The following is a 15181-nucleotide window of genomic DNA, read 5'->3' as shown; positions in this document are numbered from 1 at the left end:
TTGATGGGGCCAGTCATTCATTGGAGTCATCTGGTATAACTGGGGAGAACATTGGACGTGCAGTCAGAAGACTGGTTAAATCCTGAGTATGTGCCATGCATTTGTTAAGTTACTTTAGTTCCATTTTCTGAATCTGGAAAATAGGAATGATGCCCTCTTTCTTCACTCACCAAGTTGTAAGAGACCCAAATGAGCTAATGCACATGCAAGCACCCTTCATTGATCATCAGGGTAAGCTAATGTCTAAGCCACATATTATATAAAAGTAAAAAAGGCATAAAAGTAAAGGGTATTTATGATTATCTTTTTAGCTTTTACTCATACTATATGTATCTTTAGTATATTTAGTGAATGTACATTTAATGTTTTAAAATAGTAATTTGTAGGACATTTATTATTAAGGTCTCTAGTAAATGTTTGTGTTTCCCTTTTGGTCTTTGCAACATGTTGACATAGTAACAGGAGCACCAGTGGTCCTGGTAACCTATATGAATTTTAGTGAGAAGAACATTTTTTTTCAGTCCTACAAAGCAGCATGGTATTTAGACAATTTCTTTATTGCAGCGGTTTTAGTTCTAATATTGGGAACCATCCCAACATGGCCACATTCTAGTTTACAAACTTTAATGTGGTATCTATATTACAACTTAGTGCAGTATCATCAAAAGACAAGGCTAGTATCTACTCTCTTGTTTTCCCTCTATGGCAGTGTATTGAAGATCTACGTTTTATTCTATATATTTTTATTGCAAGCCACCTGAGTGCTAACAGGTATCCATGGTTTCTGTGTGCCAGCACCCTTCCATACTCTTATTTCTTATTGACTCTTTCAGTGTCCAAGACAACCTCTTGTTAGCCACATTTTTAAGTAGAAAAAATAGAAATGTAGAGAAAGTAATGTTACTCTGCCAGGTACTATGGATACAAAGTTCTGTTACACATAGCTGCTGCCCTCTGGAAATTTAGAATTGTAGAGAGCTGAGGAAACAAGTATCTAGGATACAACATAGGATATGATGGTAGTGCATGGTTTCTGGAAACAATATTGGAGAATTTGAAGAAAGACAATGTTCATTTTTACCTGGGATGTTAAGAAAAGTATCACCAAGCTATTGACATTTACCTTATAGAGTGTGATGGTTATCTGTTACTGCTTTACAAACCACCCCAAAACCTAATGGTTTAAAAACTAACCATTTATTTTTCTCTCTCCCAGTTCTGGAGATTGACTAGGTACAACTAGGCAGTTCATGGTCTTTTCTGATTTTCAGTTAGGTAGTGGCTAGGGATGGACTTATCTCAAAGGCTGTGTTACTTTTACATCTGGGCACCTGGGCTGCTAAGTCTTAAATAACTGATTGCTGGAATAATTAGGGCTGTACAGGCATCTCTTCTCTATGTGGTTTCTCCTTGTGAGTTTTCCATGATGGCCTCAGTGTACCTAGACTTCTATAATGGTGGCTGAGGCTCCCAGAATTGGTAACCCAAGAGAAGCAAACAAAAGGCTCAATGCATTTTCCAATCTAGCCATATTTGGGCAGTTTTTTCCCCCATTGTATTTTATTCATGGAGGCAGTCACACAGGCCCTGCCCAGTTCAAGGGGAATATTTATAGATATTACCTGAAGACTTTATTGGGGCTGGAGGATCTGCTTCTAAGATGGCTCATTCACATGGTTGTTGGCAGGAGGCCTCAGTCTTTCCTGGCTGAGGAAGAGCACTGAAGGCTCAGCTCCTCTCCACATGGAACTCTCCATGGAACTGCTTGAGTGTCTTCTCAATATGGTGGCTGGTTTTTCCTAGAGATGTTAACTCACAAGAGGGCAAGGAGGGAGCAGTAATGCCTTTTATGATCTGGACTTGGAAGTCACACCCCATCATTTTCATTTTCTTTGTTAGACATCATTACTAAGACCAACCCGTACCTGAGGGGACGGGCATTAAGCTCCATTTTTGGAAGGAGTATCAAAGAATTTGTGGGCATACTTTACATTGTATTTCAGACACTCAGCCCCTTGTCATGCCACCATTAGTTTCTCTTCTTCAGACTAAAAATTTGAATCCTAAATAGATTTTGAGTCTGACCATACTCCTGGTTGTTTTCTAAGAACTTTGTTTTGTTTCTAATATTTTTCTAAACATCATTCTTTGCAGGCCTGTTTTTGGTGATATTTTTCATTTAAACCACTTGTTCATATTGGAACTTTATTGAATTAAGAGCAGCTAAAAAACTTGAAATTTCAGGATGAATTTTTGACACATGATATAAACATTTGCATTAATAATAATTCTTATTTTATGCTTTTGTACTTATCTTAGTTCCTTTTTACTGTGTCCCTTAGAGACAGAGATAAGAGTCTCATTTTGGAAGTTAGGAAACAGGAATAGAGAAGTTAAATTATCTCTTGAGGATTTCACAGTTAAGAGGTTTAACTGGCTTGGTGACTCAGCCTGTAATCCCATGCTTTGGGAGGCTTAGGTGAGTGGATTGCCTGAGCCTGTGGGCTCGAGACCTGCCCAGGCAACTTGGTGAGACCTCATCTCTACAATAAATCAAAAAAATTAGATAGGCATGGTAGCGCGCACCTGTAGTTCCAGCTACTTGGTAGGCTGAGGCGGACGGATCGCCGGAGCCCGCAGGTCGAGGCTGTGGTGGCTGGGAGCGTGCCACTGCACTCCAGTCTGGGCGACTGAGTGAGACTCCAACTCAAAAAAAAAAAAAAAAAAAAAGAGGTTTAACTGTAAACCTTTACTCTTAATCTATGCTTCCACTTTTTTTGACATCATAATAATAATCAATTGATCCTACTGTCTTTCATTTCATTCACTAGACTTTTGCATCTGGCTGTTGTCCCAGGCATTCCTCAGATTTTACCACATCTCAAATCAAGAAATAATTGATCTGGCCAGCGTGGTAGCTCACATGTTTAATCCCAGCACTTTGGAGGCTGAGGTGGGAGGGTTGCTTGAGACCAGAAGTTCGAGATCAGCCTGGGCAACATAGTGAGACTTTGTCTCTATCCGCCCCCCCCCAAAAAAACCCATAAAGAAGAGTAAATGAAATAATTGATCTGATAATATAAGAGAAAGGAATGCATTCAAAGGAGGAGGGTATGAAGGAAAGACCAAGTAATTCAGATACCTGATCTGTTAGTCATGGTTCAACCAGAGAAGCAGAACCTTTAGGAGATACTCATATTAAGAACTTTATTCCCAGGAATTGTTTTCCACTGCTACAGGAATTGGCTAAGCAAGTCTGAAATTCATGTGGCAGTCATTCAAGAAGAGAAGGTCAGGAGCAGGCTGGAACTCCATGGGCTTGGGCTGAAGCATTATCCATAGGCAGAATCCCCACCCCATTCCTGCCTGTCTTTCTCTTTCTGGGATACCCCAGACTCTTTAAAGCCTTCTCTGTGATTCAGTCAGGCCTACCAAGGGTTATCCAGGATAAGCTTCCTTAGGTACAGTTAGCTGATTACACCTGCAAAACACCTTCACAATACCTCCCAGACTGGTGCTTGTAGCCTAGCCAAGTTGAGGCATAAAAGAAAAAAATCATACCTGGCCCTTTCATTTTTTATTTAGTGTATCCTGAAAAAAATGCAGGCATTGCAAGATTGTTATGTAGGAATTAGATTTTGTGTTAAGTGTTGCAGTTGCATTTGTTATAGAGAAATTTTTACATGTTGTTCCGCATGCAATATGATATGTGAATCTTATTAAATTATGAGTATGTTGCTTTAATAATAATAATATTATGAATTTTAGTGCTATGCCATCCCTTTTTAAAAGAATATTTTTAGACTCAATTGTGCCAGTACTTGCCTTGGATTTTGTTTAAGCCTTGGAAGCACAGAAAAAAGATTGACAGAGACCAGGCCAGTGACTTCCAGCACTTTGGGAGGCAGAAGTGAAATGATTGCTTGAGGCCAAGAATTCAAGACCAGCCTGGGCAACATAGTGAGACTCTGTCTTTATTATTATACAAAAAGTTAAGGTAAATAAAGACAGACAATTGATAGGGACATATTTTAAAAGTTTATTCAACCCCATTTGTGATATGTTTACTTTTTCTTCCAAATCATATTAGAACTTAGAAAAACCATGAACTTCACAGCAACCTAGATGTCTATAATAATGAGTGATGTATCACAGAAACAAAGAACTGAGTATCACATGCTGTCACTCATAAGTGGACCTTGAGCAATTATCATAATACTACAAAAAAAGGATTGGCAGTAGCAGAAAACTGCCGGGGATTGGTGGTAGTGGAAATCTGCTTGGGTTGCAGGGGCTCACCTCATCAACAAGGGTACCTGCATAATGAACATTTGTATACCTAACCCTGAATTGTACCCCACATTTCTTTAAAATAAAAAAATTAAAAGAAAAAAAAAAACAAGGACAATATAAATATTTTCTTATTTTCCTGGAAATACTAGAAATAATTTTAAGGCTCCTTAAAATAGAAAAGATTTTTAACCATTGTTCTTTTTACCTTAAATATCCAAATTAGGAATTGTAACTTTTAACTATTTTTCTTATAATTGAAAATAAATCCTGATTTTAAGCTATGTTTATTTCATTGATGATATACAGTCATATGGCATAACATTTTGGTCAATAATGGACTGCATATACAATGATAGTCTCATGAGATTATAGTAGAGCTTAAAAATTCTTTTTTTTTTTTTGAGTTGGAGTCCCACTCTGTCACCCAGGCTGGAGTGCAGTAGCATGCTCATAGCCACCCCACCATTGATGTGCTGGGACCCAGCCATCCTTCTGCCTCAGCCTTCCAAGTAACCAAAACTCCAGGTGCCTGTTACCATACCTGGCTAATTTTTGATTTATTGTAGAGATGAGGTCTTACCATGTTGCCTAGGCTGGTCTTGAACCTGCAATCTCAGGCAATTCTCTCGCCTTGGCCTCCCAAAGTGCTGGGATTACAGGCTTGAGCCACCATGCTTGGCCACTGAAAAATTCTTATTGCCTAGTGACATCAGTTATCATGACATTGTAGCTAACACATTACTCACCTGTTTGTGGTGATGCTAATGTAAACCCACTGTGCTGCCAGTTATATAAAGGTATAGCACATGCAATTATGTACAGTACATAATGATAATACATAACTATCTTACTGGTTAATGATAATACATAACTATCTTACTGGTTTATGTATTTACTATACTATACCTTTTGCTATTTTTACATTTGATCTTAGTCAAAAGACCGAGAAATGATTCTTTTTGTTATTTTTGAATGTACTTCTTCTACTTATTAAAAAATGTTGCTATAAAACAGCCTCAGGCCAGTTCTTCAAGGGATATTTTAGAAGAAGGCATTGTTATCATACGAGATGAGGGTACCATGTGTGTTATTGCCCTTGAAGACCTCCCAGTGGGACAAGACATGGAGTTGGAAGACAGTGATATTGATGATCCTGACCCTGTATAGGTCTAGGCAAGTGTGTGTGTTTGTGTCTTAGCTTTTAACAAAAAGGTTCAAAGTGTAAAAAAAAAAAAATTAATAGAAAAAGTTTGCAGAATAAGGATATAAAAAAGGAATTTTTTACAGCTGTATAATGTGTTTGTGTTTTAAGAGTCAAAAAGTTACAAAACATTAAAGGCTATATAAAGTAATAAAATTACAGTAGCCTATGTTTAATTTATTATTTTGATTTGATACGGTATATATATTATTATTATTTTTTTGTGACAAGGTCATGAGTCTGTCTAGACTAGAGTACAATGGTATGACCATGGTTCACCGTAACCTCAACCTTCTGGGCTCAGGTGATCCTTCAACCTTAGCCTCTCAAGTAGCTGGAACTATAGGCATGCCTGGCTAACTTTTGTATTTTTTATAGAGATGTGGTATTCCTATGTTGCCCAGGCTGGTCTCAAACTCCTGGACTCAAGTGATTCCTCTGCCTTGGCCTCCCAAAAGTGTTAGGATTCCATGTGTGAGCCACTGTGCCCAGCCTAATTTATCATTAAAGAAAGAAACATATCTTTTATAAGTTTCGTGAGGCTGAAGTGTACAGTGTGTATAATGTCTGCAGGAGTGTACAGTAATCTCCTAGGCCTTCGCATTCACTCACTGTCTCACTCAGAGCAATTTCCAGTCTTTTTACTGTACCTTTTCTGGGTTTAAATATGTTTAAATGCACAAATACTTGCCATTGTGTTCCATTTGCCTATAGTATTCAGTACAGTAACATGCTGTCGAGATTTGTAGCCTAGGAGCAATATGCCAGACCATATAGTCTAGATGTATAGTAGGCTGTACTCTATAACCTGGGTATAAGTATACTCTGTGATGCTCACACAACAATGGAATTATCTAATGACACATTTCACTAAATGCATCCTCATCGTTTAGTGACTTAAGACTACTTTTTTGAGCCCTTATTATGTGTACAACTTGATGATGGATACTGAGAATTCAACTATGAAGCAATCTCTGTCTTTAGAAAGCTTACATTCTAAGAGAAGACACAGATTAGTAAAAAGATAATCACTTTTTTGGGGCTTGCCAGCCTGCCATTGAAATAAATTGGTTTTAAGAGAGTGAAAAGTAAAGAAACATTTTGGAAGGGCAGCTAAACCTGTATTTATGTGGAGAAGGTGTAGAGATGTCAAAGGAAGCAAAATCTAATCTGGCTTCTAAAAATATTTTTGTGAAAATAATTTTAGTTCTTTCTACTTACATTTGAATTTTAGACTCTAAAAGCTCACTATGATAAATAAAATATTAGTACTGTCAGTGAAACTATACACTTATTTACTTGGTGTTTAAGAGATTTTCCCCCCTTATATTTGTCATTTATTACTTATAATTAGAATATTCAAAGGGAAAAATATTTTCAAAAGACACAGCAAAAACGTTTAAAGTTCCTATTGGGAAGAAAACTTTTTTTTTCATCCAGTTAGTTGGTTGGGGGCTTGGGAATTAATTGATAATAGATAGGTTAACAGGAAAAAAAACAACACCAAGTTTATTTACACATGCAACCAGAAGTCACTCAGTAATGAGCAGCTCTCTGAATAGCCAAAAGTAAAGGTTTATATACCAAGCTAACAAAAAGTGGGATGAGATGGGAAGGGTTAGGGCTTCAGTGGGAACTTGTGGAAGATTCTTTTGGGCTTTTTGATGCTAATCGAAATGGGCAGTCTGTCTCCCTGGCAGCTGAATTCTTGAGAAACTCCCTTGGAGGGGGTTTAATGGCAGTTATATTTTAGGGAGACCCTGCTTTAGTCAGATATAGTAAATTCAGACGAAATTTATTTCTGCCTCTTCTCTAGTGCAAATATTTTCACTTAAATAATCTGAGTGCCAAAGCTATGTTTCCTTCAGCCCCCAGTTTTTAGATATTAGACTAATGTGAACCATCCTCTCAAATGAAGCTTGATGGATTTATTTAAAAATTTTTTACCAAAAATATACTAGTATTTGTAGGGGACCAAAAATACACCATCTCAGAATTTTACTGTAGGAGACCAGAATATGCCACCCCAAAATATGCCTCTTTGGCAAAGGATTATGTTGCGAAAATGTCCTAGGATTATTTTTGAGAAACTGCAGACATAGGAGAAACTCTGAAAATAGAGTAGAAATTACCCTTTCGTGAGGGAAATATACATGTATACGGAACATCTCCATGGGTGAGAGTGTCTCCTCTGTACTAGGAGGGAAAAGATGGCCCTAAATCAGTAGATTCTTGTCAATGGAGATGGCATTAACTTAAATCTGCATAACATGTCTTGCTCTTTTTTATTGTGCTGTTCCTGATTACCCTCATTATTAGGCTTTTCCACATCCTACTATCTTTGTTTCAGTGAACTGTGGTATTTAAGCCTGAATTCAAAAAGTGTTTGAGATTTATCACTTTGCTGGGTATCTCTTATGTATGCATGGGATATACATGTTATTAAACTTTTATCTCTTGTTAACTGTCTTTGTTACAAGGGTACCTCCCAACTAAGATTTATGAACTGCAGAGGACAATTATTTATCCTTTTCTTCAAATGCAAATAATTTTCTCAGCCTATAGAGAATAATATTCTCTAATACTATTTTAATTTGACACACCTAAGATACAAGCCCTTTTGTAACATGCTTTATTTTGGAAACATAGATTTTTTTTTTTTCTTTTGCCTCAGTAATACCAAGACTTTTCTGAAGAGCTGCAAACTTTTCTGACTTTTGACTTTCTGATTTGGGTATTTTAATTAGGAATTGATATTAATCATTGATCTCTTAGGAGACTGAGGGCTAACTCAGTTCTTAATAGGTAGATTGAAAGGTCAAAGTTGCAGTGACTTTTTGTCCTCTAATTATTTAAAATCTGTCTAATCTCTGTTTTATTTTTGAATTAATTTAAAAGACAGTGTTAAGTCATTTGCATGTTTTTATAGGTAATGATCCAGAAGAAAGACGTGGACAGGTTCTAATCCTTTTAGTGGAGCAAGCACTTAGTTTCCATGACTACAAAGCAGCCAATATGCATTGTCAGGAGCTGATGGCCACAGGTGAGGAGACAACTTGTTTAACACATTGCTCATGTCCTCTTTGCATAATAAATCATGGAAAAGGCCTATTCTGAGATCAGTTGACCTGATTGGTAGGCCAGCCACATTTAGGCTTAAGATACATTTTATGGGCACTGATAACATATGTATCCCGTGTACTTATATATATAGATATTTTAGTGGGCTCAGATTTTATATCTTATTTGTGATTTTGCTTACTTTCCAGTCCCTTATTAAAACATGCTCATAATTTTAAAATAATTTTATGTAAAATATTTTCATGCCATTTCATTTATTTGTTATGTAAAAGAACATTAAAATTTTTTGTAGTGCCTACAATTTGTGACTATATAGCCAATATTTCTATTTAATTTTTTAAAAAGATAACATAGTCTTTTTCAAACTAATAGTAAAAAAAATTGGGAAGCAGTTTACCCCTCTAAAGTTTTCTGTATTCAAATTCAAGTCTGGAGAATAAGCACATTTTATTGTGGAAAAATTTCTCATTTAAAGACTACATTCTCCAGTGGGATAGGAAATGAAGTTGTCTTATTATGCACTCTGTACTAAGTGGTCTACTTTCTGTGGCTGTGCTTGAATATATAAAAGCCCAAACACATCTTTTTTTTTTTTCACTACCAGCACATTAACAGTGATTGGTTAAGACACAGAGTTTCACTTTATAATAACTCACAGAGTGATGCATGAATGATTTGTGTGCTTTTTGTATGTATGCTATCAAAGAAAACATTATTCTGATACTTGTTGATTATTCTGGACTATTATGATAGATGCCAAGTCTTGAGATTTCATATGTGAGAAAGACTGGACTCAATTCTAAATACAACAAGGTCAGATAAATGGTCATTTATAACTGATGAGCAGACTGAATGGAAAATTACTAAGAGGAGACATCCAGGGTAGGGAGATTCTTGCTAAACCTGTTCAATTGACTTCTTGTTGAAAGCAGGCCAGGGTGGTCAGATCTCAAGGTGAGGAATGAGGTATCAGATATTGAGGGTATAGAGATTCTGGCTAACCTTAACTGAGCAGAACTCCTGCTAATCCTGGAGTATGCAGACAAAGCAAGGATAAGAAGAACTGCTTCATATAAAAATAAAAGTATATTTTAAGAATTCAGAATATAACATGTAGGAAAAAAGAACTCTCCTGGGAATCAGGGACTGGTTTCCTATGTGATCACTGGCCTTGGATGTCTGTCATTGTCTATAAAGTGAATGATTCTGTGTAGGGATCTATCATAATATCTCTTCTTCTAGCACTTTGCAGTTTACAGTGTACTTTAAAATACAAATGTTACTTAATTCTTCAACAAACCAAGAGGAAGGCATTATTATTCTTGTCTCTTTTTAGTAGTAAAGGAATTGTGAAACTTGGAGCTTTCCCAAGTTTACACAGGTACTAAGCAGCAAGGTTAGACCATACACTCAAGTCTTCAGAATTCAGATAGCCATCTTTTTAGTCAGAAAGCTCTGTAGATTATTTGTATTTTATTTTCAGTTAAGCTAAAATTTAACAGAATCTGTTAGAAACACTTGTCTGGAGTAGCACTGAACTTTCTGGATAATCAGTCAATCAACCTGATCATTTTTCTATCTTAGTTTCTTATGTATTTCTGCTTATATAATAATGTATCATTAATGACTGATTTTGCTTTGGTACCACAAAACCTGAGCAGGAAACCATTAAATTTCTCATCTTAGACTGAATATTTTTCTTCCTTTCTTTCTTTGTTCTTGTCAATTTTACAGTTTATCCTAAAAGTTGGGACGTCTGCAGCCAGTTAGGACAATCAGAAGGTTACCAAGATTTGGCCGCTCGTCAAGAACTCATGGCTTTTGCTTTGACACATTGCCCTCCCAGTAGCATTGAGCTTCTTCTAGCAGCCAGCAGCTCTCTGCAGACAGAAGTAAGTGTTCCCACTAAGCGAAATCCTGACCTGTATGAAGTGCATTTTTGTTGGGTGTGTGAATCTGAGATGATTTTAATAATATGAGAACTTTTTACGTAATATGAGAATTTTAATTTATGTATGCAAAATAGGTTATGACTATGTGAAAAGGGGTTTGAAAATATTAGGATACAAAATAATGTTGTCCTTATTATAGTAAGGAATAAAGGATAGGAGATAGCCTAGAGAAAAATGGAAAGTAACTTCAGTAAGTAAATTATTGAATATGATGGGATAAAGTTAGTGTTGTCAAGAATAAAATGTAAGAGAAATAGTCATGTAAAGTATGTCTGAAACCATATAGATTAAAACCAGTGGAGACATCATTTCCTTAGGGAAGGGTCCTTTGGAAATTGGGGGTGGGGATGGGCTTTGGCTGCAGAGATGCTGAATTTCCTAAAATTAACAGGATAGCTCTGCATATGGAAAGATAGTGCCCTTGTTGAGAAATACTATTAAATATTGAGGATTCTGTAATTCACATACTCAGCCCATAGTATTCATTACATTATATTAGAATATTTTAATATTCCTTGTGAAGTTGTTCATGAAATCCTGAAGTAAGCCTGTTACCAAAACTATTCATTATAAATTAGAGATTTTTTTCTCTCAAAAGAGTATTTTAAAAATTTCAAGCCTACATTGTGAAGAGTGGCAAATTTTAAAAGTGACCCCTCATAATAGAGTCTGTTCTTGTTTCAGATTCTTTATCAAAGAGTGAATTTCCAGATTCATCCTGAAGGAGGGGAAAATATCAATGTTTCACCATCAATGAGTAAATCCATACAAGAGGTGAGTTAAAAGGAGGGAGAGGAAAGCATTAGAAAGATGACTGAGAGTGGAACGAAATGAGGGTCAACCTCATGTACGAGAGGAGTTTTGTGTAAGTGTGTGTGTAGAAACTTCTTTTCTTTTCAACTTTCTTGTATGTGTGAAATATAATATTCATATAAAAAATATACAAAACAAAAATGTCCGGCTCAATAAATTGTCACAAAGAAAACACCCATGAAACCACCCTATAGGTAAAGAAACAGTACCTGGCCAGCCTTCCAAGTCCCTCAGTCACTCTCCCAGTTTAATTTCCAACTCTTCTCTCTCCTTCCAGAGAATTCCATTGGTCAGACCAGTCCTAATAACCAGATCCCTGTGATTTTTTTTTTCTTGTTTAACTAATTTTAATACTTATACCACACATAGACCCTAATCTGATAGTTTAATTTGACCTGTTTGTGTACCTTACAGAAGTAGTTATGCTCAGTATTATGTGTGTGAGATTTATCTATGCTATTATACATAGCTGTAGTTTATTCATTTTTGCCATGTAGAAATTAATGTTGATTGAAATTGGTTTACATTCAGTTTTGGCTACTAAAAGTATTGCTGTTATCATCACTTGTATATATCTCTAGTTACAAATTGTACATGGGCAAGCATTTCTCTTGGTCATATGCCTAGCACATTCAAATGGATGTGTGTGTTCAAATGATTTTCCAGAGTGGTTTTACTAATTTCGCTTTCAAGAGCTGTGTGTGGAATTGTCCGTTACTTCATTCCAGTACCTTGGTATTATTAGTTTCCTAAATTTTGCTTGTTTTCCTAAGTGTTTAGTGATATCTAATTATGATTATGATTTTGATTTACATTTTCCTCATTACTAGTGAAATGGAATTATCGCAGGAGATACCCTCTTTTGTCAGGTATCTGTTCAATTCTTTTGCTCATTTTCTGTTGGATTTTTGTTCTTCATTTTCCTTCATTAGGGTTCTTATGAATAACATTTGTCTAAACCAATTAAGTATGTATGTGACTCAGGATACATTCTGCCATTCTGGCAGAGAAAGGAGGAAAGACTATACCCTCAACACCTGTTTTCTATTGACTAGTGTTTACTCCATGAGATTTAACTCTTCATGACTGTTCTAGCAACATAGAATTCACATCTTTAGATCAAAGACAGTAGCACAGTTCCCAATTGAATAAAATAAGAAGTGATGATTATCTTTATAGATTGATTTTTCATGGGATTTGGTCAGATGGTAAGCTTTGTTTTTGCAGTGTAAAATATCATTTATTTTTCTTGTGCCTATTTGGAAGATATCTTCTGTGATTAGTGAGCTGCACTGACTTTTTTTTTTAAACTGGCTATATTCATCTTGACAAATTCATTAGTATTTGTATACTATATAATTACTTCATTAGAACTCAGGTACAAAGCTTCAGTTGTGAAATTTGTTGATGGAGTTAGGGCAAAGATATATATAGCTTTTGCCTAAAGTTGAATATGTACAACTACCCCATTTCCATAGCTCTTTTGTATTAAAGTTCAGTTTGACAGACATTTTTTTTTTTTTTTTTTTGAGTTGGAGTCTCACTCTGTCACCCAGACTGGAGTGCAGTGGCTGCTCCCGGCCACCGCAGCCTCGACCTGCTGGGCTCTGGCAATCCTTCTGCCTCAGCCTTTCGAGTAGCCGGAATTACAGGCATGCGCTACCACGCCCTGCTGATTTTTTTTTTATTTATTTATTGTAGAGATGAGATCTCGCTGCCCAGGCGGGTCTCGAATCTGTGGGCTCAGGCAATCCACTCACCTCAGCCTCCCAAAGGCGTGGGATTACAGGCTGAGCCACCGAGCCCGGCTTTGACAAACATATTGACTATGCATTTATATCCCCTGATCAATGCTAAGTGATCTGATAATCTCAAAGACATTTGTAATGTGACTTTTTCCTTATGGAGTTTTTGTCTGCTCCTCCTGCAGTGGTGGCTCTAGGACAGTGCTGACCAATAGAACTTTCTTCAGTGAGGAAAATGTTCCATGTCTGCACTGTCCAGTATTGACACCACTAGCTGTTGTCACGCATAGCTATCGGGTACTTGAAATATGGCCAGCACAACTAAGGATTCACATTTCATTTTATTTTTAATTTAAATTAAATTTAAATAGTCACATGTGGCTACTGGCTACCAGATTGCACATCACACTCTAGAAGTTCCAAACTTGAGGGGAGGATCGTGTTTGACCACCAGCACTGCAAACAGTGGACTATTGTTTTGTTGCACTCCCATCAGATGGAAGCCACAGCATTTTCTAGAGTGGTGTGGATACATTTTGTCCATTGGCATATTTTGACTTGGTGTAGTTGTATGGATTAGTAACTGTTTTCTTTTTCCTCACTGGATGTGAAAACACACTAAATTCTACTGTGTTTATTCCATGGGATTCAGAGCAGTTTTTATGTTAGTCGGTGGTCACTAAATGTTCTATGTATTGGGAGTTGTCTTTCAGGGTGCAGTTATAGACATAATTTTCATGAGATCTTCTTTATCCCAAGTGTGGTACCTTTTGAGCCCCTGATCCCTCCCCCCTTGTATGGTCACACCTCCCACTCTATCTGTCTCCAGCATCATCTCTTGGCATGCCTTCCAAACATGTGCTGTGTTCCAATCTTGAAGAACTTATCCCTATTCTCTAAGTAGGGTCTTTTAGCCCTTGGTATCTTTCGTTTTCTCTCTGCCTGTCTTCTGCACTGATAATCTTTCTCATCCCTTCTCTTGAAATTATTTCCTTTGTACAGTTTCCCTTGAGTCCTCTAATTGCTTCCTCCTTTATATTCCCTAAGTGATCTCATCATCCTGTTTCAGCACTCTATGGCCTGGTTTGGAATTGTATGGTAACTGGAAATAAGTCATTTATCTTTGTGTTTTCTTCATAGAGCACTTCTCACAGGGTGAATGCCTAATTAATACTTGATAAAGCTCAGTTGGAAGCACTCACTGCATAATGATTATTAGTCAGTGGTAAGAATAAATTAGGAAGTCGATTTTAGCCTAAAAATATAAGGAATATTTGCTGTGGTGGCTATTGGTTATGTTTTGGGCAAAATGAAGGGTATATCATTTTATTGCAGTGTAGAATTGCAACATGTTTTTGCTGAATTTTGCTCCATGAACTTACTCTGAATCCCCATCCTTCTTTCTAAAATCCATGAAAAGCCTTTTGCAACTTTTGGGTTTTCTATTTTCTGCTTCTACAGTGGTTTAGAAAGTTTCAACCTGGCCCTTTGGTGACTTCTTTGGAGTGGGCCATGCCGTGTTACTGCAAGTGGGCATTAAAATCCCGTCTGTAAATGAAGGCCACCACCAACAGTCCTCTACATGTTCTACTTAGCAAGGAAAAGGAATTCTTCCAAAACAATTGTCTTTTGCTGTTTTTTTAAAGCTCCTTAAAAGCTTTTCTGTCTTCCTTCGTTCCCTTTCAGCAAGTTGTAATAGATCGAGATTCCATGAAGTGCTAATCCAAACCCTCAATGAACATGTTATGACTTTGATTCATGACACACATTTCAGAATGTTATAGCTACTGTTATTAGGTTAAAATATAGTGCTTAACTATAACATGCTGTGTGTTACACATTAACAGTAGATATAATAACCACATTAAATTCTAACTCATAAATGAGAGATGACTTTATATGTAATCTGCTTAATATTTAAGACTTTTATTATTTCAGTTGTGAAAATAATGATTTTTATTTATATATTCAAGCAAAATAAGGATGTAATTGCTATGCAATAGCTTTTGTGTTAATGCAAGTGGAGCCTACAAGTTTGAAGATATTACTATTGTCCTTGTGAACTGAATGTTTGTTTATAAATAGAACAAAATGCA

At 36.4% G+C, this 15181-nt stretch overlaps 1 protein-coding gene across 1 annotated transcript in view; it reads left to right on the top strand.

The window, feature by feature from the left end:
• Positions 1-15181, top strand: part of NBAS (neuroblastoma amplified sequence) — a 230770-nt gene that overhangs the window by 35801 nt on the left and 179788 nt on the right. Inside the window, exons 8-10 of the mRNA XM_008059599.2 lie at positions 8424-8537; positions 10310-10467; positions 11212-11301. Coding sequence (XP_008057790.1) covers positions 8424-8537; positions 10310-10467; positions 11212-11301 — 362 coding nt within the window. The remainder of the gene's footprint in view (positions 1-8423; positions 8538-10309; positions 10468-11211; positions 11302-15181) is intronic.

The sequence above is a fragment of the Carlito syrichta genome, unplaced genomic scaffold, assembly GCF_000164805.1.
Source record: "Carlito syrichta isolate Samal-C Ts95f unplaced genomic scaffold, Tarsius_syrichta-2.0.1 Scaffold304285, whole genome shotgun sequence".
Classification (NCBI taxonomy): domain Eukaryota; kingdom Metazoa; phylum Chordata; class Mammalia; order Primates; family Tarsiidae; genus Carlito; species Carlito syrichta.
Note: the sequence above shows the minus strand (reverse complement) of the source record. Positions and strands in the feature narration are given on the sequence as shown.